Source organism: Sceloporus occidentalis, unplaced genomic scaffold (assembly GCF_023333645.1).
Source record: "Sceloporus occidentalis isolate IW3139 unplaced genomic scaffold, rSceOcc1.0.p SCAF_4, whole genome shotgun sequence".
Taxonomy (NCBI): Eukaryota; Metazoa; Chordata; class Lepidosauria; order Squamata; family Phrynosomatidae; genus Sceloporus; species Sceloporus occidentalis.
This window is the reverse complement of record NW_028316984.1, coordinates 201,269,114-201,296,895: the sequence shown is the minus strand read 5'-3', so window position 1 is coordinate 201,296,895 and position 27,782 is coordinate 201,269,114. Positions and strand designations below refer to the sequence as shown.

The 27,782-nt window shown below is 47.1% G+C and overlaps 2 protein-coding genes across 5 annotated transcripts in view; one reads left to right on the top strand and one right to left on the bottom strand.

Annotated features, from left to right (window-relative positions):
- The window catches only part of LOC149315308 (son of sevenless homolog 2), a 46,229-nt gene extending 37,074 nt beyond the window's left edge, over positions 1 to 9,155 (bottom strand). For 2 of the 4 annotated variants that reach the window (XM_089522932.1, XM_089522934.1), the window contains exon 1: positions 5,601 to 5,907. In XM_089522932.1, coding sequence (XP_089379058.1) covers positions 5,601 to 5,696 — 96 coding nt within the window. In that variant the 5' untranslated portion in view covers positions 5,697 to 5,907. Of the gene's footprint in view, positions 1 to 5,600; positions 5,908 to 8,887 lie in introns of those variants that run through there. The other 2 variants (XM_089522933.1, XM_089522935.1) reach the window with 2 other exon arrangements.
- Positions 9,156 to 15,195: 6,040 nt separating this feature from the next.
- On the top strand, positions 15,196 to 22,641 carry LOC149315307 (uncharacterized). The gene has a single exon (XM_089523188.1). The coding sequence runs from the start codon at positions 15,196 to 15,198 to the stop codon at positions 22,639 to 22,641; it is 7,446 nt and encodes a 2,481-aa protein (XP_089379314.1).
- Positions 22,642 to 27,782: the final 5,141 nt, after the last annotated feature.

Below are 27,782 nucleotides of genomic sequence, written 5' to 3'. Positions count from 1 at the left end.
CTCTTACATAAGAACAAATTTAATAATTTATACTAATTTATTTATAATAATGTAATAAATTATGGGAACCTCTTAAAGTAATCAGCCCAGAACTTTCCTGAACACATGCGAGAAAGAACATTGGGACATATTAGACAATGAAAATAAAGTTAATTTCTTGAACTATCATACTTGAGGTCCAGGTGGTGTCTAGCCAAGTCTGTAACAGCCATACTTCTGAAACTTACACCAACATCTTCCTTAAGTTTTTATCTTCTTTTTCCCCCACCTGGGTTTTGCTACTACAGTATACGCCATGAAGTAGAAAATGTATCTGCCCTTATTGTTTTTTGGAATTCCCTTGTAGTTTTCCCTTGATGAAGTTCTCCACCCATTTGTATCCCTGCCATCTGTCTTCTACCAAGCTCATGCAGCTATCAGATTTTAGGCCTCAGAAAGATGAAAGATTCTGTACAGGAAAGACTTTTCCTGAGTGTTAACAGATTTCAGTGCCTTATTTGCCATTCAGAAAGGTTAAAAATAAAAGCGCACATAGCCAGTGCAGGCTCATAGAAAGCAAAACTCAGGAACTGGGTTTTAAAACATTCACTGGTAACTGCTGAGGAAAAGCTTCCTTACTCAGAACACCTCAGAATCTGCATTCAGTCAAATTGTCTTTTGTAAATGCATGGGTAAATGGACTCATCCTCTAGGCCTGTTCTTTTATTTCCTGGGTGCGCTTGTGCAAGTTTACTGAGAAGCAGAAATTCTATGGAATTTACTGTGTGATGAACCAACTCACACTTACTACCAGGAAAGTGAGCAAGTCTGCTGCTTTACTCTGACATATCTGGCTATTCGTGTTTGTGAAAGACTAACAGCTTCTATGAAAAAAAAGCTGGTAACACTATTAATTATGTTATTTGAACTTGGGATAAATAATGGATGCAGCTATTTGTGTGTGTGGGTGGGGGTATCCTTTATATTTACTCAGGGCCTAAACAAATGGGTAGGATACTATGGGTCAACCCTGTGGTATCCTGTTCGCTATTTCCACCAAGGTCAGTCCCTGGGCTCGTGTGATGAGAGGCAGGTGTTCACATGCTCATACACCGCCATGCAATGGAGCTACTGCCACACACCTCTTACCTGCTCTTACCACATATTTCTGAAGGCACCTTCTGCAGCCTGTAAGGGCAAATATGGGACACACAGCTACATTCATGTGGGAAAAGTGTCCCTTTCTAAAGTCATGGTAGCGGCAGGGGCCATCAGAGAGGATGTGACAATGGTGGCAGGCAAGGGCCACATGGGCCCGTTCGGCCTGCTGGCTGTCATGGCAAAATTTTAGAGAAACTCTGCTGCAAGCAGCCAGTCTTTTAAGACAGAATTAGAGGCCTAATTAACTGACTGGAAGGAAGCAGAGAGAGAGAAAACCAACTCATTTGAGATGTGGTGCTGGAGAACAGTACTCAGGATACCATGGACAGCCAAGAAGACAAACAAATGGGTTCTTGAACAGATCAGACCAGGGCCATCCTTTGAAGCAAAGATGATCAAGCTGAGACTATCATACTTTGGCCACATCATGAGAAGGCAGAGGTCACTAGAAAAAACAATAATGCTAGGAAAGGTAGAGGATAAAAGAAAGAGAGGAAGGCTACAGACCAGATGTCACAGGATAGATTCGTTCAAGGGGTTACAGGCAAGGGCTTGCAGGATCTGGCCAAAGCAATGGAGGATAGGGATTCTTGGAGATGTCTCATCCAAAGGGTCGCCATGAATCTGACTTGACTAACAACGACAACAAGGGCCTCTACCAGATCCATATCCAGTCTGCCTGATCACAGCCCAGGGCTACTGTTCTGCACTGCTCAGAGAGAATGCAAGACCAGGGGAACTCCCCTCTGTTGTCTTCCCTTCACTGGCTCCCTCTTCCTTTCCGCATCAGGTACAAACTTCTGCTACTCACCTTTAAAGCCCTGCATGGGCTGGCCCCTCTTTATTTAACCGATCTTCTCTCTCCCTACATTCCTACTCGCACTCTCCGCTCTGGTAGCCAAAGTCTCCTCTCTCAACCTAGGATCTCCTCTGCCCCATCCCGGATCCGTCCCTTCTCTCTTGCTGCCCCTCATTCCTGGAACCTTCTTCCTCTGCATGCACGGCTCATCACTTCCCTAACCAGCTTTAAGACAGAGCTGAAAACCATATTGTTTAGGGAAGCGTTCTCAGGGAATTTGTGATTGTCATCTGGCTGTCTGACACTATTTGATGTGATGTGATTTGTTTGATATTTGATGTTTTTAATCTGTTTTTTCTCTTTTTTCTATATGGTAATTTTATCTATTCCTCTTTTAATTGTTATTATCTTAGAATGTACGCCTTGGGCAGGCTTTTATTTACTCCTAATTTTACCGACTTTGTACAGCGCTGTGTATAATTACAGCGCTATAGAAATAAAGTTTAATAATAATAATAATAATAACATGGGCCTTTTGGCCTGTGCGTAAAGCCCCTGAGTCTTCTACTGAGGGAGAATGGCAGGTTACAAACCGCCACTTGGGACGTCCTCAGGACATCCCAGTTTCTTCCTGTTACGGACTCTGTCCATAACAAATGGCGGCGGCTGTTCCACACGGCTGCCGCCATCTTGACGTAACGGACGCTGTGCGTCCGCACGTCGCGCGGCGCTAATGACGTCGCGAGTGCGCCATTGGCACCTCGCGGCGTCATGAGCGCGCCACCAGAAGCAGCTCCATTTTGGAGCTTCTTTTTTGCTCCGTAAGGGAGCCGCGCGGTTTGGCTGCAGTGGCTCCCTTGCGGAGCAAACAGCAGTGCCGGGAGACCACCGCAAAGCGGCGGTTTGTAACGCCTCCCCGTCTTTCAATCAGCTTGGGCCGACTGTCACTACTGAATTCAAGAGTCCATATGCTTGGTCAAGGGCATGTGGTGCTAGTGCTTATACAACAGAAACTTGAACAGCAAGTTTCATCTTGTCTCACTGCTGTCTCGCAGTGGATGCGCCATCGGCGTTTGAAGCTCAACATGTCCAAGATGGAGCTTCTTGTCTTTCCTCATAAGCCCTCCCTTCAACACTCCTTTTCTGTCTCTGTGGACAACATTTTTATTCAACCAGTCCAGCAAGCCCGCAGTCTTGGTTTTATCTTTGATTCTTCTCTGTCGTGTATCCCTCAGATCCAGACCGCAGCCAAGGCTTGTAGATTCCTTTTGTACAATATTGACAAAATCCGACCATATCTCTCCGCCTCTACTGCCAAGATCCTGGTCCATGCCCTAGTGGTCTCACGACTTGATTACTCTAACATCCTCCTGGCTGGGCTTCCTCTTTCTCACCTCCGTCCTTTAATCTCTGTCCAGCATTCAGCTGCATGCATTATCACATCCGCCCACTGCTCTGACCACATCTCTCCTGTGTTGGCATCCCTTCACTGGCTCCCTCTCCCTTTCCGCATTCAGTATAAGCTCCTGCTGTCGACGTTTAAAGCCCTCCATGGGCTGGCCCCTCCTTACTTATCAGACCTTTTTTCTCCTCACCTTCCCACCAGGGCCCTCCGTTCTGGTAGTCAAGATCTGCTGTCCCAGCCCAGGATTTCCTCTGCCCCATCTCGGATTTGCCCTTTTCACTCCCTGCCCCTCACTCCTGGAACCTTCTTCCCCCGCGAACAAGAGCCATCACTTCTTTAACCAACTTCAAAACGGAGCTGAAGACCATCCTGTTCAGAGAAGCTTTCCCAGGCATTGCATAACTGTCACTTGCTATTTGATGTTCTTTTGTTGCCTGTTTTATTGAATCATTTCCTGTATTGCTATGTATTTTATATGTATTATCCTACTAGAGAGGCAGGCTAACTCCAACAGGCCTCCCTGGAAGATTAACCATCCATTAAGAAGCCAAGCCCTCTCTCTAGTCCATCTCCCCTGATCCAGGCCTCGGAAATAAAGAAGAACTGCTGGCCCTCATCCCCACCACCACTCTCTTCTCCTTTTGTGTCATGTCTTTTTAGATTGTAAGCCTGAGGGCAGGGAACCGTCCAATTAAAAAGATTGTATGTACAGCGCTGTGTAAATTTACAGCGCTTTATAAATAAAGGTTAATAATAATAATAATAATAATAATAGTCAGGTTTAAGTTTGATGAGTACATGGTATTAGCTACACCAAAAACTAAATTCTAAATGTAAGCAAAAATCAATTTATAAGTATAAATTTTAAAAATGTGACCAGTTACCCGCAGCATCTATGCTGCAAATTTCATGCATCCGTTTTTTTATATAACTTTTCTTCCTGGTTTATTTTCAAACTTCTTGAATAATGTACTGAAAATGGCCTCCCTCCTTCTCTGCTCTCTCATGTAGTCCAACCAATATCTTTTGCAAGAAGACCTGCTTGTGTTGTTCTTCCTCTGAATGGAAAGGAGCAACATACACTATGAGCATGCAAATTAGTGCACAAAAGAAAGTAACTGGTTCAAGTATACTAAGTTTGATTTGGGTATAGGGCAAAGCAGCAGAAACCTTAATATATTCTAGCATAATCAATATACTAAAAGAAATTTGTGGCTCATGCCAGTACTCCATGAAAACTAATCGTCACAAAATTTAGGGAAGTGGAGGACAATGAGCTTCCTATAATATTTGTTCGTTCACAATGTTCATATATTCTAGATTTTGGATACTATCTGCTATGTATCCTATCCTCCATTTCTCCAGTTTTAGAGAAACCATAAGTGTGGAGATAGACTATTTTTAAAAGAGAGAGAGAGAGAGAGCATACCTATGGAGTGACAAATTCAGAATCACACAATAGCCCCTTTTAGTTTTGCCACACATGTAACAACTTGGTACATAATTAAGCCTTAAGTCCAGATGAACTGGAATTTGGAACTGCCCAAAAAGTGATCCTACAGTTAAAAAATTGACACTGGAGCAAAATCAGCCACATAGGCAAAGCACTGGAGCAATTTTCAATTCTTTGGAGAAGGTTGATCAGGTGAATGTCTTAAGCATTAAGGACCATGGATGGTCAAGGCACACATGGATATATGCTTAGAAGACATGTTGGTGAAGAGGCCTCACCCAGTATTACGCTGGTCCTCCTGACCAGCACAGTACTGGTCTCTGGCTTCCAACAGTCTGGATTAACAAGACTACATGTGAAAGAGATCTAGGAGTCCTAGCAGACCACAAACTGAAAATGAGTTAGCAATGTGATGCAGCTGCCAAAAAGTCCAATGTGATTCTTGGCTGTATCAATGCAAGTGTAGAATCTAGATCAAGGGAAGTCATAGTGCCACTCTCTTTTGCTTTGGTCAGGCCTCACCTCGAATAGTGAGTCCAGTTCTGGGCACCACAATTCAAAAAGGATGTTGACAAGCTGGAGTGTGTCCAGAGGAGGGCAACCAAAATGGTGAAGGGTCTGGAAACTATAAAGTCCTATGAGGAGTGGCTTAGGCTGGAGAAGAGAAGGTTAAGAGGTGATATAATAGTCCTGTTAAAGTATTTGATGGGATGTCATATTGAGCAAGAACAAACTTGTTTTGTGCTGCTCCAGAGCATAGGACCTGGAGCAAAGGATGCAAACTACCGGAAAAGAGATTTCACCTGAACATTAGGAGCTGTTTGATAGTTGAACATGTTCCCTTGGAGTGTGATGGAATCTCCTTCTTTGAAGGTTTTTAGCAGAGGCTGGATGGCCATCTGTTGAGGGTGCTTTGATTGAGAGTTCCTGCATTGTAAAAGGGGGGTTGGACTCAGAGGCCCTTATGGGCTTTTCCAACTCTATGATTCTGGACAGTTTTTGTTCCTTTCATTTTCCCACATGGATTCTTCAGTCCTGAGACGATATCCCTCTCTGTTCTGAACTGAATAGTGTTGAGGACTGTAGAGTAGTCAGTTGACAAAATGTGTCCTGCAACATACAAACTTAACTGCTTCAGCAAAGGAACCTGGAGGAGCGTTAATCTGATCAAGACAACTCACAGGCAAACACAAGGAGGGTGTGTGTCATGCAAGGCAAAGAGTAAAAGGGTGTTTAACAGAGAACACTATGGTGTAAATACTATGAACATAGGATGCTCCCTAAATCACATTGAGGTGTATTCCAATTGCAGTAAGAATTGAAAGTTATACCAATTATGTGTACGCAATGGAGAAACAGGCATCTGTGAGTGACAGAAGCAGGGGTTATACAGACAAGCAAGGTAGATAAATATTATATACAGTGGACCTTCCACGTTTGCTGGGGTTATGGGGACAGGACCCCCATGAAAGTGGGAAAAATGCAAATAAAAACCCCAATGTTGTTTTACCTGGGAGAACACCTCTCTAGGAATATCTAGGGCATTTCTGTGGTCAAGATCTGTCAGAGGTTGACCACGAAATTGCAGTGGAGGACCTACAAATGCCTAGAGAAGTGTTCTCTCTAGGAATCTCTAGGCCTTCCAGCATGATGTCTGGCAGAAGCTGACAGCAGAGTCATACTGGAGGACCTAGAGATTCCTAGAGGGAACATATTAATCAAATCCGCGAATAATCAAATCAGCAAAAGTCAAAGCTGCAAATGGGGAGGGACAACTGTACAAGGATTGTTGCGCATGCAACAACACAGAAGCTAGTACTTCTGAATGTTTAATGCCAGCAATGGCATGGTTTTCCCCCCCAGAAGTGTCTGTTGGAGATAATGATGACAGCTACAGGCATGCAGCAGGATTTCATGTAAGTACAAAAAGAGAGGCTTTAACCTAGAGAAAGGGACTGATCCGTAGAATGGTATGGTTTGAATATAGCATGTGTATAGTGCTGGCAAGTGGCAACTTGCATATTTATGAACACAAGGGAAGCAGAAGCTTTGCAGTGGGACTGGGACACTGCTCTTTATGGAGATGAATGTCCCTGTGTGTGATATAGGAAGGGGTTGTCTTATATATAACCACAGGCCCCCTCTGTTCCTCAGCGCCTCTACCAATTTTAGGCGCTTTAATAGGACAATGACATCTATGCTATGCCTTGAGATAAAAGATACATGTGAGGATATGGAAGCAGGCTGATCTGCTAAACAAAGCTACACATTTGGTGCAAATGATTCTCTCTTGAGAGAATGAGGGGAGCAGAGAGATCTGACCTACAACTTGGAAAAGAGTTTTGGGTTTTGTTGTTTGTGTTTTGGACTACAACACCCAAAATGCCCCAGCCAGCATTGCTAATGACCAAAGAAAAGAAAAGAAAAGAAAAGAAGGGGTGGGGGGTGGGGGGGAGAAACGAAGAGAAATTTGCAAGATCTGACCCTATCAAATATAATGAGACTGGAGACATGTGGAAGGAATCTGACATGAACCTGAGCAAGAACTGAAACTGCTTGTCATGAGTAGGGTTGAAATCAGGGGAGGCTGGAGCAGAGTTGAGAAGGATTCAAACACTGGGGCAGAAACACAGAAATAAAGTTGGGAATGGGGTGATCTGATTTGAGAGGCATGTCAATATAGTGAAGAGGTTCCAGCTACCTACAAAAGTTAACATCTTATGCATCCAAAAGAGGAGCAGGAGGAGAATAAGGAACGGTTGGCTGATGTGGAGCAATCTCTTTGGGAGAAGTGGGAATAGGGCCCCCAAGACACAGAGGGGATACTTGGATGAGGTCAATGGGAGGCATGTGCGCAGAGAAGAGAGGAGGAGGACTCAGCCAAACCCTCTGGAGAAATGCCTTGGAGAAATGAGGGCATGCCCTGATGGGGAAATGGGTCTTCCATGAAGAGAATGATGATAGGGAGACACTTGGGTGAAGTGGGGCTTGGAAAAGAGAAGGTATCATTCCCTTGGTGAGGAAGTGGATGAACTGAGGAAGTGAGAAAACTGCAAGACACAGCAGAAAGTAGGGGGCAGAATGGGGAACACATGGTTTAGGCATGACAGGTGCTTCAGAGACATGGAGGTGTGCCCTGGCAGTAAGAGAAGTAACTGGCAAGGTATGGTGGGGCAAAATGGGGAGCACTGGGCTGAAGTGGGGTGACTGTCCCAGGCAGAAGGGGGCATTAGCTGGCAGGGGAGAATGGGGGGCACTGGGCTGAGAGATGAGAAAGGGGGCAGAATGGGGAGCACTTGGGCGAAGCAGGCCACCTGACCTGGATAGAAAGGGGCCTTCCCTGGCAGAGGAGGAAGGAGGGAGTGTGAAAAGAAGGGGCAGAGAGAGAGAGTGGTAGAAGAGGAGCAGGGAGAGAGGAGAGGGGGCAGCAGGGGCAGAGACTCCAAGGAGAAGGAGGCCTTCCCTGGCAGAGGGAGGGAAGAATGGGGAGCCCCTGGGCGGAAGGGGCATTCCCTGGCAGAGGGGAGGGCTGGGGTAGAATGGGGGCCCTGGTCTGAGAAAGGAGGGGGCCGAATGGGGAAAGAGGGAAGCCATCCTGGAGATGTAAGGGGGGCTAAAAGCGGCGTCCCTGGCAGATGAGGAGGGATGGGGCTGGGAGAAGGAAGAAGGGCAGGCTCCCTGGCAGAGGCCGAGGGGGAGCGCTGGGCTGAGAGAAGGGGGCGTTCGCTGTCAGTGGAAGAATGGGGAGCCAGGGGCTTAGAGAAGGGGCAGAATGGGGAGCTCCGCTCCTGGGCAGAGGGACTGGGGAGACTGGGCCTTGGAGCAGGGAAGCCGTGATCCGACCAGGCCAGAGAGACCAAGGGGGCGTTCCTTGGCGGAGGGAGCGAGGGAGAAGGACGGGGGAGATGGGGAGCCCTGAAGGGGCAGCAGCCTCAGGCCCCGGAGAGAAGGGGGCCTTCCCTGCCGCAGAGAGAGAGAGAGAGAGAGAGAGAGGGGGGGCGAGGGGGGCGGTGCGCGTGCACGCGACGGCGGCGGGAGGGGCGTCGGGGGCGCGCGTCGAGGGAGGGAGGGGTGGCCGGCGCTGGCTGACCTTCCTGAGGGCCGGCACGAGGAGCCCCCGCCATTTCTGCCCGTTCTCTTCGCTGAGGAACTCGTAGGGGGGCAGCTGAGGCGGCTGCATAGCCCCCTTCCCCGGTCCTCCTCCTCAGAGCCGCTCTGTTGCTGGAGGGGCGGCCCTGCTCACGGCCCCCCCTCCCCGGGCCTACCCGCCGCCCGCCGCCGACGCCGCATCCGCCGACGCCGCTCTCCTCCTCGGCCAAGGCTGGGCCGCGGCCGCCTCAGTCGCAGCAGCGCCACCAACGCGCAGGCGCAAACGCCCCGCTGTTTCCAGGCAGGCCTCGCAGCCGCCCCACTAACGCGCTCTCGCCCCCTAGCGGCCGACGCCGGGAAAGGCAGCGGAGAAACCGCTCCAGAGGAGGACTGGAAGGGGCGGGCCGCGGATGTGCGTCATCCTCCGGCGCCGCCCCCCACGAGAAAGTGGGCGGCGCTTGTGAACTGTGCCCTTTAAGAGAATTTTGGACTACAGCTCCCAGAAGCCTCGGCCACGTTGGCCAATAGGCTGGGATTCTGGCAGCTGTAGTCCACAATGCTTAAGGAGCACAATTAGGTCAAGGAGGTATGGGGTTGTTGTTGCTGTTGTTGTTCTTATGAAGCTGAAGGCTTTCACATAGTTTTTTTGGTGGGTCTTTCAGGCTGTGGCCATGTTCCTGAAGAATTTACCCCTGATGTTCCACCTGCCTCTCTGCCTGGCATCTGCAGAGAATGCTGGCCTGAGAGCGAGTGGGGTGTGTATATACACACACACGCACCTGTCCCTCCATATCCGCTGGGGTTACGGCTCAAGACCCCGTGAGCATGGACAAAACTGCCAACTGCCCAGACAGCCTGCCTTTGCCTGGCTGCCCACTCCACCAAAAGCATCTGATGAAGTAGATTGAAGTCTAGGAAAGCTCATGCTGCCAATTTCTTACTTTCAGTGGGTCTCAAAGAATCCTAGAGCTGGAAGAGACTGCAAGGGCCCTGATCCAGTCCAACCCCATTCTGCCATGCAGGAACTCCAATCAAAGCATCCCCACTGACAGATGGCCATCCAGCCTCTGCTTAAAGGCAGCCTCCAAGGAAGGAGACTCCACTAGACTCCGAGGAAGGAGTGTGTTCTACTGTCAAACAGCCCTTACTCTCAGGAGGTTCCTCCTAACGTTGAGCTGGAATCTCTTTTCCTGCAGCTTGCATCCAGGCCCTGTTTTCTGGAGCAGCAGAAAACAAGCTTGCTCCCTCCTCAATATGACATCCCTTCAAATATTCAAACAGGGCTATCATATCACCTCTTCACCTTCTTTTCTCCAGGCTAAACTTCCCCAGCTCCCTGAGTCGTTCCTCATAGGGCTTCATGGTTTCCAGGCCCTTCACCATTTTAGTTGCCCTCCTTTAGACACGCTCCAGTTTCTCAATGTCCTTTTTAAATTGTGGTGCCCAGAACTGGACACGGTCTGTACTCTGTGACCCCTGGTTTGGGAGGAAGTGCTTTTTACATGTTCATGATGACCTTAGTTTGTGTGTAGTTGAATGGCAAAGCCTGAAGGTCAGTTGTGTCCTGGTCCTACAGCTGTTTTGTTAATTCCTATCGCAAGGCAGCTTTAAAAAAAATTGTTTTGAAACCACCGCACTGACGCTTGGGGTGGGGAGCCAATCCAATCCTTGATAGTCTTTATTTTCTTTTCCATTTAGATTGGAGATAGCAATAGCAGCTTCATTTATATACTGGTTCATACCACCTAAGCAGTGTCCAAGCGGTTTACAACTGTAAGCTAATTGCCCCCAACAAACTGGGTACTCATTTTAGCAACCTCCTCAGAAGGATGCAAGTCTGAGTTGAGCTTGAGCCCTTTTGCTGGTATTGAACTTGCAACCTTGTGGTTTTTGAGTGAGTGGCTGCAGTACAGGCTTTGAACCACTGTGCCACCAGGCTGCCATCTGGACATGTTGTAAGGGTCTTCTGATTAAAAACCAGGCCTTGTTTTGAAATCAAGTCCCCCCTCTGATCCGGCCGGGGGATATGTAAGAAAGGCATGGAGGAGAAGATGGTGGGCACATCCTGTGGCCTTCAGCCTCCATGCCTTGGGCAGTGCAGTGTCACCTGCTGTGCCAGATCTTCAGGAAGCAGAGGCAAGTTGACCACTATGGATGGAGAGGAAGGGCAAATTGGCCTGCATCTCTGTGCCCCTGCCAGCCGGCAGAAGGGGTCCTGCAGTCCTGCAATTCATAAAGGGGAAAGTAGGAAACAGACTCTGAAGTTTTCTGTGGGTTTTTTGGTCTATGCAACTTTGTTCTGGAAGAATTTATTCCTAACGTTTCACTTACAACTGTGGCTGACGTCTTCAGAGGTGGTGGCATGGAAATGTGTGGAGTATATATACCTGTGGGACCCTTGGCTTGGGAGGAAGTGGTTTACATGTTAACAGTGGAGTTTGAGTATTGTACTGTGTTGAATGTACAGGGAGGCCACTGAAATCGACAAACACCTAGACAACTTCAATAAGAAAGAAGAAACACTGAAAGTAATCAAGGGTTGGCTACCAGTCCTGAAAAACACCGAAATCAGGACTCAAGGCCAGTGACGTCACTGCATCAATAAAAGTATAGTGTCTAGATCAAGGTAAGTAATAGTGCCATTCTATTCTGCTTTGGTCCGGACTCACCTAGAAGAATACTGTGTCCAGTTCTGGGCACCACAATTTAAAAAGGATGTGGACAAGCTAGAGAGTGTCCAGAGGAGGGTGAACAAAATGGTGAATGGCTTAGAAAGCATGCCTTATGAGGAATGCCTTAGGGAGCTGGGGATGTTTCACCTGGAGAAGAGAAGATTAAGAGGCGATATGATAGCCCTGTTTAAATATTTGAAGGGATGTCAGGTTGAGGATGGGACAAGCTTGTTTTCTGCTACTCCAGGGAATAGGACCCAAAACAATGGATGCCAACTACAGGAAAAGAGATTCCACCTCAACATTCGGAAGAACCTCCTGACAGTAAGAGCTGTTTGGCAGAGGAACACACTCCCTTGTAGTGTGGTGGAGTCTCCTTCATTGGAGGTTTTTAAACAGAGGCTGGATGGCCATCTGTCGGGGGTGCTTTGATTGTGTATTCCTGCATGGCAGAATCAGGGTTGACTGGATGGCCGTTGGGATCTCTTCCACCTCTACCATTCTATGATTCTGCAGTTGTCTCCCAATTTTTAATCCTGGCCTCAAAACTAGTAATGTATGGGTCCATCCTTCTACTGTCTATCCCATTTAACCTACCTTCACTTTGTTAGCTCTTGTCTGAGTGTGTGAATTTGTGTTTTTGTGTGAGTGTTGACATTCCAGTATTGTACCAATAAAACTACATTTGGACCTTGCACTCTGGAGTCTCTAGTTTCTTTGGACCTGATATAAAAAGGTTTAAAGGTCCCCTGCTCTTAACGTTACCTAAGAGAACAGTTACTCCTTCTTTTGAGCTAATTAATTCTCTTATCAAAATCAACTGTGATGCAATTTAGGTAATAAATTGAGGTGGAATCTCTTTTCCTGGAGCTTGCATCCATTGTTCTGGGTGCTGTTCTCTGGAGCAGCAGAAAACAAGCTTCCTCCCTCCTCAACATGACATCTCTTCAAATATTTAAACAGGGCTATTGTATACTATCACTTCTCCAGACTAAACATCCCCAGCTCTTTAAGTCGTTCCTCATAGGGCATGGCTTCCAGGCCCTTCACCATTTTAGTCGCCCTCCTTTGGACACGCTCCAGTTTTTCAACATCCTTTTTAAATTGTGGTGCCCAGAACTGGGCACAATATTCCAGATGGGGCCTGACCAGAGCAGAATACAGTGGCACTATTACTTCCCTTGATCTAGACACTATACTTTTATTGATGCAGCCTAAAATTGCATTGGTCTTTTTAGCTGCCGCATCACACTGTTGACTCATGTTCAACCTGTGGTCCACCTGGACTCCTAGATACCTTTCACATGTAAAAATAAAAAAAATAAAATATTTATTTCTAGCCCGCCTTTCCAATGATCAAGGCGGATTACATACACATGCCAGTACAGCATACCAATACAATATAAGACACAATAAAAACAGCAAAAACTTTACATTAAAAATTGCAGTAGCAATTACAAATTACAAAATCTAGCTAGCTCAAAATACTACAACAAAAACAGTAAGAGAGGGGAGGGCTACATCGGGGAGAGCTAGGGAAAAGCCTGTTGAAACAGGTAAGTTTTTAACTCCTTCTTGAACTGGTCAAGAGAGGTGGCCGAGCAAAGCTCACCAGGAAGCGAGTTCCAGAGCTTTGGGGCCAAGATAGAGAAGGCCCTCTGCGTTGTCATGGCATATTTTGAGTCTGGAACTCTCAAGAGTTGCTTCCCGGCCGATCTGAGAGCGCAGGGCGGATTATATGGAGAGAGACGGTCCTCCAAGTACCCTGGGCCCAAGCCATTTAGGGCTTTATAGGTAATAACCAACACCTTGTATTGCGCCCGGAAGCGAATAGGCAGCCAGTGTAGATCTTTAAGTACCGGTGTTATATGGCTGGCCCTGGAAGCTCCAGTGACCAGTCTAGCTGCCATATTCTGGACCAGCTGCAGCTTCTGAGTTTGGTACAAGGGTTGCCCCATGTAGAGTGCATTACAGAAATCCAAACGAGAGGTTACCAGAGCATGTACCACTGTTTCAAGGTCCCCCCGGCCCAGGTTGGGTCGCAGCTGGCGTATCAACCGAAGTTGATAACAGGTGCTCCTGACCGTCGCATCCACCTGAGATGTAAGGTGGAGTGACGAGTCCAGAAGCACCCCCAAACTGCGAACGGTGTCCTTGAAGGGGAGCGTGACCCCGTTCAGGACAGGTGGACAAACATCCAATCCCGGGCCGGGGGAGTCTATTACAAGCACTTCCGTTTTCTCTGGATTCAAACTGAGTCTTTTCCCAGCCCATTACCGATTCCAGACAGGTATCTAGAGGAGAGATGCCATCCCTGGTCACTGCATCAGTCGGAGACACAGAGAAACATATTTGAGTGTCATCAGCGCTCCCCGTGTCTCCGGATGATCTCTACCAGCGGTTTCATGTAAATGTTAAATAGCATGGGGGACAGAATGGCTCCTTGAGGGACACCCGATGTAAGGGCCCTCTTATCGGAGCACACGTCTCCCAGCTGCACCATCTGGAATTTACCCGAGAGGTAGGAACGGAACCATTGGAGTGCAGTGCCCCCGATTCCTAACTCCCTCAGGTGTTCAAGAATGTAGTCTCATTCAGCCTAGAGATGTTATGCTGCCAGTTGCACAAATATCAGTCTGCTGACTTTGGTCCATCAGTTCTTTTCGCTTAAAAATACTTATTTAATAAATAATTTATTTGTACCCCACCCAATCAATGAGGAATCCGGGTGGCTAACAACAGTGGAAGTACAATAAAAATACAATAAAAAACAAACTAGTCCCTTCCCAGCCTCCCAGCCATATAAAGCAGACAATAACAATAAATAATATCAATACAGTGGCAATCAATAGGAAAACATAAGAATGTTACAAGTTATTTCACTCCCTGTCTGAAAAGACTGGTGCTGTATATCTTTACCAGAAACATTTCTGTGTATAGTTCTTTGTTCCATTGCTGGTGCGGCATCAAAGTTGACTTGATGGCAGTTAATAACAACAAATTACGCAATCTTAGCATCACTGGGAATGATTCCATTAAAGTCGATTTCTGTTGTCCAGGAGTCTGTGGTCCAGGATCTCTAGAGTTAGAATGCCCAATGTTTTCAGCATTTGAATGTCAGAAAGGAGAAACTCTATATGTAGCTCTAGAGACCTGAACAGAGGCCTTCCTCTGCTATAATCATATAAATGGCTGGAGCAGAACAGCCAGTGATGTCACAGACTACCAGCTGAAGCTTCTAGAACAAAGAAGAACTGGAGTGAGACTAGGTGGACCTCCACAGGCTGAGAACAGGTGACCAGTTTTCTGGAGTTATTTGCTTCAACATTAGAGCCATGATTCCAGCTGGCTATAAATAGAAAGAAGCAGCACAGAAAAGGTCTACTATCCATCTAGACAGTGATGCAACCAACATAACAAGCCACAGCCCTGATGCAAGAAATAAAACATCTTCTTCCACATGGGATCCAAGAAGGTAGCTCTCATGTTTCCATTAGTTGTAGTCTTTTAAAAGACAGGTGGAGACTGTCTCATAAGAGAAGAACGAGGCACAAGTGGGAAAATCTCTCTTGCCCACCCGGCAAGGACTGCTGCCCCAAGGCCCCAACTCCTCATTTAGCAGGAGGTAAACAAAAGCATGGATGATTCCAAACCACCACTGGACCAGGAGATCCCCAGGAATGAGGAGATGCTAGATGCTGAGGAGCAGAAATGTAACAATGAAATTAATGAAGATCACAGTGGGATGAATCAATTGCAGGAGAGTGGAGATGCTGCACCAGCAATGGAGCAAAGAACTATACAAAGAAATGTTTCTGGTAAAGATATACAACACCAGTCTTTGCAGACAGGAAGTGAAATAAGCATTTTTAAGCGAAAAGAACTGATGGACCAAGGTCAGCAGACAGATGTTTGTGGCAGTGAAACTGGCAGTATAACATCTCTAGGGAAAGAATCCCGTTGTAGTAACCCTCCAGTCCTAGGCCAAGAGTCCCATCACTGCAGTCAACAATCCATCAGTCATCAGGAAGGTCAGAGCCAAGCATCTTTTCAGGCACATTCTGACCAGATGATATTTCCTGATGAACTTGAGCCAATGGAAGTGAAAGATTCTGGCTATGAGAGTGAACAAATGGAATGTCAGGAATCCCGGCGTGGTAGTAGTCTACTACAAAACCGAGATTTCTACCGTGATAGTCAAGGAACAGAGAAACCAGAATCTCAAAAAAGCAGCCAGCAATCTATTTCACAATGCCAAAAGATGACCCAGGGCCTAGCCATGGTAAATGCGGATACAACTGAGGAAACACCTTTCTTCAATAAAAAAACAGGTGTCTATGTAGTATCTAGATATCAGCAAACAAGTATCATTTGGGGCCCAGAAACATTTGCAGAAATTCTACGCCCTTTTAAAGAATCTGCCAAAAAAAGGGAAATAGGAAGTGAAATGTTACAAGAGGAACCAGCAACAATTTCTCAGGACACAGGAAGAACACAGCCTGCAGTTATAGACTCTCACCACAGTATTCAGCAACCAGAAGGAAAGAAATCAGGCCAGCCTACTCAACCTGCTACTGTGCAGGGATCCCGTCACACCATTCAACAGACAGAGGGGCAAGAATCAAGGCAGCCTAGTCAACCACCTACGGTGCAGGGATCCCGTCACACCATTCAACAGACAGAGGGGCAAGAATCAAGGCAGCCTAGTCAACCGCCTACTCCGCAGGGATCCCGTCACACCATTCAACAGACAGAGGGGCAAGAATCGAGGAAGCCTAGTCAACCACCTACTCCGCAGGGATCCCGTCACACCATTCAACCAACAGAGGGGCAAGAATCAAGGCAGCCTAGTCAACCACCGACGGTGCAAGGATCCCATCACACCATTCAACAGACAGAGGGGCAAGAATCAAGGAAGCCTAGTCAACCACCTACTCCGCAGGGATCCCGTCACACTATTCAACCAACAGAGGGGCAAGAATCAAGGAAGCCTAGTCAACCACCTACGGTGCAGGGATCCCGTCACACCATTCAACCAACAGAGGGGCAAGAATCAAGGCAGCCTAGTCAACCACCGACGGTGCAAGGATCCCATCACACCATTCAACAGACAGAGGGGCAAGAATCAAGGAAGCCTAGTCAACCACCTACGGTGCAGGGATCCTGTCACACCATTCAACAGACAGAGGGGCAAGAATCAAGGAAACCTAGTCAACCACCTACGGTGCAAGGATCCCGTCACACCATTCAACAGACAGAGGGACAAGAATCAAGGAAGCCTAGTCAACCACCTACGGTGCAGGGATCCCGTCACACCATTCAACAGACAGAGGGGCAAGAATCGAGGAAGCCTAGTCAACCACCTACGGTGCAAGGATCCCGTCACACCATTCAACAGACAGAGGGGCAAGAATCAAGGAAGCCTAGTCAACCACCTACTCCGCAGGGATCCCGTCACACTATTCAACCAACAGAGGGGCAAGAATCAAGGAAGCCTAGTCAACCACCTACGGTGCAGGGATCCCGTCACACCATTCAACCAACAGAGGGGCAAGAATCAAGGCAGCCTAGTCAACCACCGACGGTGCAAGGATCCCATCACACCATTCAACAGACAGAGGGGCAAGAATCAAGGAAGCCTAATCAACCACCTACGGTGCAAGGATCCCGTCACACCATTCAACAGACAGAGGGACAAGAATCAAGGAAGCCTAGTCAACCACCTTCTCCACAAGGATCTCGTCACACTATTCAACAAACAGAGGGGCAAGAATCGAGGAAGTCTAGTCAACCGCCTACTCTGCAGGGATCCCGTCACACTATTCAACCAACAGAGGGGCAAGAATCAAGGAAGCCTAGTCAACCGCCTACTCCGCAGGGATCCCATCACACCATTCAACAGACAGAGGGACAAGAATCGAGGAAACCTAGTCAACCACCTACTCCGCACGGATCCCGTCACACTATTCAACCAACAGAGGGGCAAGAATCAAGGAAGCCTAGTCAACCGCCTACTCCGCAGGGATCCCGTCACACCATTCAACAGACAGAGGGACAAGAATCGAGAAAGCCTAGTCTACCACCTACGGTGCAGGGATCCCGTCACACCATTCAACAGACAGAGCGGCAAGAATCAAGGAAGCCTAGTCAACCACCTACTCCGCTGGGATCCCGTCACACTATTCAACTGACAGAGGGGCAAGAATCAAGGAAGCCTAGTCAACCACCTACTCTGCAGGGATCCCGTCACACTATTCAACCAACAGAGGGGCAAGAATCAAGGAAGCCTAGTCAACCGCCTACTCCGCAGGGATCCCGTCACACCATTCAACAGACAGAGGGGCAAGAATCGAGGAAGCCTAGTCAACCACCTACTCCGCACGGATCCCGTCACACTATTCAACCAACAGAGGGGCAAGAATCAAGGAAGCCTAGTCAACCGCCTACTCCGCAGGGATCCCGTCACACCATTCAACAGACAGAGGGACAAGAATCGAGAAAGCCTAGTCAACCACCTACGGTGCAGGGATCCTGTCACACCATTCAACAGACAGAGGGGCAAGAATCAAGGAAGCCTAGTCAACCGCCTACTCCGCAGGGATCCCGTCACACCATTCAAAGGACAGAGCGGCAAGAGTCAAGGCAGCCAAGTCAACTGCCTTCTGTACAGGGATCCCGCCACACTATTCAACAGACAGAGGGGCAAAAATTCAGGACTGGTCTGGAGTCTGGGCCAGAATTAGGTGCTGAAAAATCTAAGCCAGAGGTTCAACAAATAAAGCGACATAGAAAAATATGCAAAAATAAAGTTGACCAGGCTCAACAGACAGATAGTGCAGAGAGTCTGAAAAGAGTGCTGTGTGAAAAGGGTCTACAGATAGATGTCTCTAAAAGTGAACAAAGTAGCACAGGAGCTGAACTGCCATATTCTGTCTCCAACACAGAACAACCCTTACAAGAAAATGATCTGGACATTTTTCCAATTAAGTTGAAAGATCTCTGTTCTGACAGCAAGCCACCAGACGAACCTGAAATCCATAGCAATATTTTTCCAGAAGAAGTGTGGGATTCTCATCGTGGAAGCAAGCAGTTTGACATTCAAGACCTCCACCGTGGTAGCCTTCCAATTCATTTACAGGATTCTCGCCGTCAGAGCATACAAGAGCATGAGCCTCAAGAATTCCGCCGGAGTAGCCTCCCTATTGAATTGCAAGATTCCCGTCGTGACAGCAAGCCGATTTCCTTTCAGGAAGTTCATCCTGGCAGTCTCCTAAATGAGATAGAAAAATCTGAACCTGATACTCAGCAACCTCTGGAAGAATACCACGAGAACAGTGTCCCATTAGAACTGCAAGAATGCCATAATCTTTATGAAGAGAGAAAGGGGCAGGATTTTCAGCATGGCAGTCAGAGGTCTCTAGAGACAGAAGTAAATATGGATTTTGAAAATGAGCCTAAGTCCCCCCCTAGTCAAACAATGCTGCCAAAACAAAGATCTTCTTCATCTGCTCAGCAGACATATAGCACCATTTCTTTTGTAGGAACTACTTGGCTAAACAGACGAACTGGGAAACTAATGACAAACCAGAGCCAACAGACCAATGATAGTTGGCTCCAGAATTATAGGAAGAAAAAGTTTATAAGTAAAGAAACAGTGTCAAGGAATAGTGTAACTGAAGTTCAAGATTCAAAAGTAGGAAAGGATCAGCAACCTCCTGGATATGAATCTCGAAGAATGAGTCAACAGCCTGTTGCTCCAGATTTCCAGAGGGACAGTGAACCTCCCACCCTGCCTGAGTGCCAGAAAGTCAGTGAACCATCAGAGTGCCGGAGGGCTAGTGGGCCAGTTGGTATGCCTGTGTCCCGGAGGGTCAGTGAGCTACCTGCCATTCGCAAGACTAGTGAAGCACCAGCTGTTCCTGAGTCCCGAAGAGTCAGCATAGCACCTGCTTTAACTGACTCCCAGAGGGCTAGTGAAGCACCTGCTGTATCTGAGTCCCAGAGGGCTAGTGAAGAACCTGTGGTGTCTGAGTCCCAGAGGACTAGCGAACCACCTGCTATACCTGAGACCCGAAGGGTCAGCGAAACACCTGCTGTACCTGAGTCCCGAAGGGTCAGTGAAGCGCCTGCTGTATCTGAGTCCCAGGCGGCTAGTGAAGCACCTGCTGTGCCTGAGTCCCGGAGGACTAGTGAACCACCTGTTGTACCTGAGTCCCGAAGGGTCAGCGAAACACCTGCCATGCCCGAGTCCAGGAGGGCCAGTGAACTGCCCACTGTACCACAGTCCCGGAAGGGTAGTCAACAGCCTGATGCAGCACAGGCACTGAAGGGAAGGGAGCAGCCTTCCATGCGAGAATCCCAAAAAGGCAGTAAAGAGCAAATTCTAGAAGGCTCACACCATGGGAGCAAGCAAATGTTAAGCCAGGAATTTCAGGACAGTAGCCAGCAGCCACTAAGGACACAATCCAAGTTGAATGCTGAAGGAGAGAGTGAAGTACCACATGGTCCTGAAAATGAGGCAAACTTATCTAAGCAAAAGAACTGCTTTTCTGCAAAGGCTCAGCAAACATACAGCATTATATCTGTGGAGATAAATACCTGGATGAATAGAAGGACTGGAAAACTAATGACATGTAGTAGTCAGCAAACTGAGAGAAGTTGGCTGCAAGATTATATAGCAAGAAAAATAAAACGTGCATCTAAAGGAAGCCTGACCAGTAGGGCTGCAGCTGAACCAGAAAATACTACATTAGACAAACCTGTCAGCCCTGAAGGTGATGGAAAAAATGCTGTAGAACAGCAGTACACTTACGAGGATGATCTGCAGACTGGGAATGAAGTGGCAACTGCTGGAGTGATTAATAATCAAGGACCAACTTCTTTTGAATGTGATGAAACAGAAAGAGATATTGAGCAAACTCTTGAAGAGAAAATATCTGCGCAGGGCAGCCAACAGGCAAATATGCAAGAGTCCAAGAGGGACAGCCAACAGGCAGAAATGCAGGAATCCCGGAGGGGCAGCCAACAGGTGGAGGTGCAAGAGTCCCGAAGAGGCAGCCAACAGGCAGAAGTGCAGGAATCCCGGAGGGGCAGCCAACAGGTGGAGGTACAAGAGTCCCGAAGAGGCAGCCAACAGGCAGAGGTGCAGGAATCCCAGGGAGGCAGCCAACAGGTGGAGGTGCAAGAGTCCCGAAGGGGCAACCAAGAGGCTGAAGTGCAGGAATCCCGGAGAGGCAGCCAACAGGTGGAAGTGCAAGAGTCCCGAAGAGGTAGCCACGAGGCAGAGGTGCAGGAATCCCAGAGGGGCAACCAACAGGTGGAGATGCAAGAGTCCCAAAAAGCCAGCCAAGAGGCAGAAGTACAGGAATCCCAGAGAGGCAGCCAACAGGTGGAGGTGCAAGAGTCCCGAAGGGGCAGCCAAGAGGCAGAAGTGCAGGAATCCCGGAGGGACAGCCAACAGGTGGAGGTGCAAGAGTCCCGAAGGGGCAGCCAAGAGGCAGAAGTGCAGGAATCGCGGAGAGGCAGCCAACAGGTGGAGGTGCAAGAGTCCCGAAGGGGCAGCCAAGAGGCAGAAGTGCAGGAATCCCGGAGAGGCAGCCAACAGGTGGAGGTGCAAGAGTCCCGAAGGGGCAGCCAAGAGGCAGAAGTGCAGGAATCCCGGAGAGGCAGCCAACAGGTGGAGGTGCAAGAGTCCCGAAGGGGCAGCCAAGAGGCAGAAGTACAGGAATCCCGGAGAGGCAGCCAACAGGTGGAGGTGCAAGAATCCCGAAGAGGCAGCCAAGAGGCAGAGGTGCAGGAATCCCGGAGGGGCAGCCAACAGTTGGAGGTGCAAGAATCCCGAAGGGGCAGCCAAGAGGCAGAAGTGCAGGAATCCCGGAGAGGCAGCCAACAGGTGGAGGTGCAAGAGTCCCGAAGGGGCAGCCAAGAGACAGAAGTGCAGGAATCCCGGAGAGGCAGCCAAGAGGCAGAAGTACAGGAATCCCGGAGAGGCAGCCAACAGGTGGAGGTGCAAGAATCCCGAAGAGGCAGCCAAGAGGCAGAGGTGCAGGAATCCCGGAGGGGCAGCCAACAGTTAGAGGTGCAAGAATCCCGAAGGGGCAGCCAAGAGGCAGAAGTGCAGGAATCCCGGAGAGGCAGCCAACAGGTGGAGGTGCAAAAGTCCCGAAAAGGCAGCCAAGAGGCAGAAGTGCAGGAATCCCAGAGGGGCAGCCAACAGGTGGAGGTGCAAGAGTCCCAAAGAGGCAGCCAACAGGCAGAAGTGCAGGAATCCAGGAGGGGCAGCCAACAGGTGGAGGTGCCTGAGTCCCAAAAAGAATGCCAAGAAGAACAGGTACCCCAACAATCTAATAAGTTGGAATCTCAGCAAGGTATCAAATCTGATAGAGAGCAGGACTCGCAGCAAGACAGCCAGCAGAGTCCTAGGTTTCCATATAGTAACATGTTATGGAGCACATTAGGAGGACAAGAACTGGAACCCAGCAAGTCTGAAAGCAAAAGCACACTTGGGAGCCAATCATCAATATATGTTGAAGCGGAAGATCAAGCTTTGCAGACTTATAGCATAATTACTCTAGAAGATGGAATCTGGATAAACAGAAAAACTGGCAGATTACTGACAAGCCATCATCAACAAACAAGTGTCACTTCTTTTCATCTTACGAACGGAACAGCTCTGGAAAGCTATGAAGATGCAGTAGAAGAGTCAAAGCCTCCTCAGTCCGACGAGGGACAACCTAGAGGGAAATCGGGTCAGGAATCTCAACGTGGTAGTCAATCAGCTCAGGGTTATGCATCAAGCATTACAACTGCACTATGCCAAGGGGAACTGGAGTGCACTCAAGAGTCTGCAAAAGATGTAGAGAAAGTGTTAAATACCCACATGAGTGAGAATTCCCCGCTGAGCGTACAGTCATCCTTAACATATGCAGAAGTGGAGTATGACTCCATCAGGATTTATAGCAACGCTGCTACGCCAGAAGGAAGCTGGGTAAACATTAAAACTGGCAAGCTCTTAGCATCTCAGAATCAGCAAACTAATGAGTCTTCCTTCGATAAGTTAGAGGAAGTTGGCCAAGCTGTATAACATTCTAGCTCTTTGCTGGATAAGAGTCAACATGACCTGACAGATAAGTGAAGGCTTGCAGCCAGCCTGGCATAGTGATAAACCACACAAGCAATCTGAGATGCCAGATGGATAGGATGTGGATGCCTTCTCAAGAATGGAGACCTCTGAGAATCAGGTAGCCCTGCTTACAGATCCTAGGAACTTTGTTGGTAACAGAGGAAGATTAAGGCTCCTGGAAACATGACAAGCAGAATAAAAATGGGGAAACCTATATATTTTGTGGTTCATCTGCTTGAATGTCAGTTAATCATTTTGAAGATCATTATACAGTTGGACTTTGTTATCTGTTGGGGTTTGGTTCCAGGATGCCCCATGGATACCAAAATCCATGGATGCTCAAGTCCCATTATATACAGTAGCATAGTAAAATGGTTTCCCTTATATAAGATGGCAAAAACATGGTTTGCTTTTTGGAATTCATATTTTCTTGAATATTTTCAAGCCATGGATGGTTGACTCCATGTATAAAAAATGTGTGGATTCAGAGGATCGGCTCTTATTTTATTTTATTTATTTTATTTTAATGCTACCTTTCTCTCGAAAAAGGGACCCAAGGCAACTCACAAGATGAAAACACATTACAAACATTTTTTAAAAACAATAAAAATAACCTAGCTAAAATAGTATAAAATTAAGATTAAAAACATACAAAAGTTAAAAACAAACAAACAAACACAAAACACTTCTCACAATTATAGAGAAATAGTATTGGCTGAAGCTTCAACTCTGTTTACAAATGTATCTTCATACTTGATGAATACAACATTAGGATATGCCTAGCATGTATGAATGAACCATCCCGGGACAAATCCCACCGACATTCTCTCCCATGTCGCCTCCAACACAAATACAGATGCTAAGGCAGTACTAACATATTTTAATTAAGGCGCAGTACAGAGCACCAAAAAGAGGCGCCTCCCCGGCGCCTCTCCTTGCTCCGCAGCAGCGCCGTAACAACCAAATTGTGCAGCACAGCAAAAAAGGAGCACCTGGAAGCGGCTCCTTTTTGCGGCACTGCTGCAACTCCACAGAGCACCAGAGACATTGCAGTGACGTCACAGCAGCTCGGTGCCGTTTGGACGCGGCGCAGCTGCAACGTCATCATTGCGTGCGCCGTCTGTACGGCACTGTGCAGCTGCAGCGCGCCCATGATGTGCTAGGGTTGCAGGGCGTGTGCACACCCTGCCCTTGAGCAATCCTAGCACGTCATGGGTGCGCCATAAAGGGCCCGACTGTATCAGGCCTAAGATATTTTAAAATGATACCAGAGGATCACAGAATTGGAAGAGACCACAAGGGCCATCCACTTCAACCCCCTGTCATGCAGAAACCCTCAACCAAAGTATACTTGACAGATGGCCATCCAGCCTCTGCTTAAAGACCTCCAAAGAAGGAGACGCCACTCTTCTCTTATGGAATGTGTTCCACTGTCAAACAGCCTTTACAGTCAGGAAGTTTCTCCTAATGTTGAGGTGGAATCTCTTTTCTTGGAGCTTGCACCCATTGTTCTGGGTCCTGTTTTCTGGAGCAGCAGAAAACAAGCTTGCTCCCTCCTCAATATGACATCCCTTCAAATATTTAAACAGGGCTATCATATCACCTCTTAACCTTCTCTTCTCCAGGCTAAACATCCCCAGCTCCCTAAGTCATTCCTCATAGGGCATGGTTTCCAGGCCCTTTCCCATTTTAGTCGCCCTGCTTTGGACACGTTCAATGTCCAGTTTCTCAACATCCTTTTTGAATTGTGCTGCCCAGAACTGGACACAATATTCCAGGTGGGGCCTGACCAGAGCAGAATAGAGTGGCACTATTACTTCCCTTGATCTAGGCACTATACTTCTATTGATGCAGCCTAAATTACATTGGCCTTTTTTGCTGCCGCGTCACACTGTTGACTTATGGGCTGGACAGAACTGAATTATGTTCTCCTAGTGCAGTCATTCACAAACTTTGGTCCTCCAATATTTTGGGCTTCATCTCCCTAAATTCCTGACTGTTGGCCAAGCTGGCTGGGGCTTCTGGGAGTTGAAGTCCAAAACAACTGGAGGACCAATGTTTGGGAATTACTGTCCCGCAGCAATGCTCCTTAAAGTATCTGATGGAGGGGGGCACAACCTGAAGGTCTTTCCTCCCCCGGTGTGCCAGGCATTTGGACCATATTTGTGCCCATTGGTGACAACTGTTTCTTTTTTGCCTGGAAAGTTGCCACCAACTGCCAGACAATAGCTCTTGGACTGGTACCACTCTGTGGACCACCACTGAGTAACACTGTTCTAGAGAGAACTCACATGTGTGTGTGTGTGTGTGTGGTGTGGTGTGTGACTGGAGTGCCCTGAAACCTATTTTGCAGTGTGCACAGCCCACGTTTCCTCCTTTTTCCTCTATATATGTTGTTGTCAATGTTAATGTTAATTTTCTCCAAATCTCAAGACAACTTGCAAATGAAAACCAACAGGATACAGTTATGTATAGCTTACAAAAGGTCACTATTAAAACAGATCTAAACTAGCAGTAACTTTAAAACCAACTGAAAACATATAAAGGTTGAGTCTCTCTTATCTGGAATTCCAAAATACAAAATACAGTATCCCCAAAACCAAAATATTTTAAATGGGTCGCTGCGATAGTGACACCCTTTCTTTCTAATGATTCAGTGTACAAAAACTTTGTTCTATGCACAAAATTATTTTATGTGTATAAGGTGTACATGAAACATAAATGAATTTTGTGTTTAGACTTGGTTCCTATCTCCAAGACATCTTATTATGTACATATATGTACATTCACACACACCCTCCTCAAAATCCAAAACAGCTCTGCTGCCCAGCATTTTGTATAATGGACACTCATCCTGTAACATACAAAAAGTCAATATTAAAACAGAACTAAACTAGCAGAAACCTTTTTAAAAAGTGAAAGCGTATAGTTAAAAATAGTAAAATGCAATTGAAATGCTGCAGAATACAAAAACAGAAAGAATTCTTACCTGTTATAGGCATGGAGGCATAAACTGTTTCAGGGTCTTCTTTCCAAAGGAACTGTGTGGGATATGATTCAGTACCATCTCACCCAGGACAACTATTCTGTAGTTGTGTAGGTATAGTGTCTGGAGTAACTAAAAGCTTAACATTAGAATTCATACCTGCCGTTTCTTTTTTTGTAATTGTCATCTGGATTTATTACACTCGGATGTGTGAAACAAAAGTGTTAACAGTTTACCTTGAAGAGAACACTCCTCTCAATCAGAAATTTTGGACAGCTTATCTGGGACTTGTACTGGTAGGTCTTTGCTAAGTTTTCTAGCTGACCTGTTTTGAGCTTTCTCACAAAGAAGGAAATAGTAGCTAATTTCACCATCATCGTCTTAAAGCAGGTGGGTCAATCTTAAAACTAGCAACAAACCTGGCAGACTATTTGCCTAGTATTTTCTGAAAAACTTCCAGGCTGAGGGTAGGGACATGAAACTGTAGTACATGCTCTGGTAACCTCTCGATTGGATTTCTGTAATGCGCTCTACATGGGGCAACCCTTGTACCAAACCCGGAAGCTACAGTTAGTGCAGAATATGGCAGCGAGAGTGGTCGCTGGTTGTTCCAGGTCTGACCATATAACACCCATCTTGAAAGATCTTCACTGGCTGCCTATTCGCTTCCGGCTCAATACAAGGTGTTGGTAATGACCTATAAAGCCCTAAATGGCTTGGGCCCAGAGTACTTGGAGGACCGCCTCTCCCCATATAATCCGCCCCGCACACTCAGATCAACAGGGATGAAATTGCTGGAGGTCCCAGCAACACGCTATGTGAGGACCTCACAGAGGGCATTCTCTATCGTGGCCCCAAGATCTTGGAATAGTCTCCCAGATGAGCTTCGCTCCACCACATCCTTAGCTCTTTTCAAAAAGAATCTGAAGACGTATTTCTTTTCCCAAGCCTTCCCACCGTGAAAAATCTTCTCTTACCCCTTTTCATTGATGACCCCGGACTGTATATATCGATTTCCCCTTCCATCTGGCCCTTTTGTCGTTAGTATTACTATTTTGCTTTTAATGCTGTTTTTAATTGATTTTATTGGAATGTTTTTATAAATAATTGTTCGCCGCTTTGATCAAAATTTTGGAAAAGCGGGTTACAAATAAACTATATTATTATTATTATTATTATGGCCATATAAAATGGCCTCATGCTATCAGCCCATTGGCTCTTCTAGCTCAGGGGTGTTTCCTCTGACTGGCAGGAGTTCTCCACAGTCACACTAAGGCAGGGGTGGGCAACTGTGTAGGGGGCAGCAGGGGCCATTTTCGCACCCTGTGTGTGCCTGGCAGACTGCACCAGCACATTTAGCATGCCCAAAGTGGGGCAGTGTCACTTCGTGCTGCTATTTTGGCTCATTTTTAATCATTCTTTTGTGTTTAGGGATGATTTAATGGGGGGGGGGGGGTCAGGGAAAGCAAACCACTGTGGTTTGGGCATATTTTGGCTTATTTGGGGGCTTAGACTGGGGGCTGTGGGAGACTTCAGAGGCTGCACATTGCCCACCCCTGCTCGAAGGGAAAGAGAAGCTTTCCCCACCACCTGCTACCTGAACTTTATAGCTGAATGTGCTGAATGCAACTAAGCTTCAGCATTTCTGCATGCAAGGCACAAACTGCCACTGAGCCCCTTCTTTCTCTCCCTCCCTCATTATTATACATTTTAAACTTGCAGGAACTGTTCCATCCCTCTGTCCTGCTCCACTGGAGAGCTATGGTTTGGGTCACAGAATCTGTTTTAGGTCCTAACATAAAAAACAAATAAAAACCCAGATGCCACTGCTAAAAAATTGCTCCAATCAAATATTATCACCCCAAATAATAACTACTGTAAGTAAATTACTGAAGTAAATAAACTTAATAACTGTTTAACATCTAGGAGTCCTCAAGCTGAACATGTGCCAATTATGTGATGTGGTAGCTAAAAAAGCCAATGCTATTCTAGGCTGCATCAATAGGAATATAGTGTCTAGACCAAGGGAAGTTATAGTACCACTCTATTTTGCTTTGGCCAGACCTTACCTGGAATAATTGGTCCAAGTGAGGTATGAGAAGGTTTTGTATCTTCA

Excerpts from the sequence above, each read along its gene's own strand:
- LOC149315307 (XM_089523188.1), top strand. The coding sequence starts at position 15,196 with ATGGATGATTCCAAACCACCACTGGACCAGGAGATCCCCAGGAATGAG.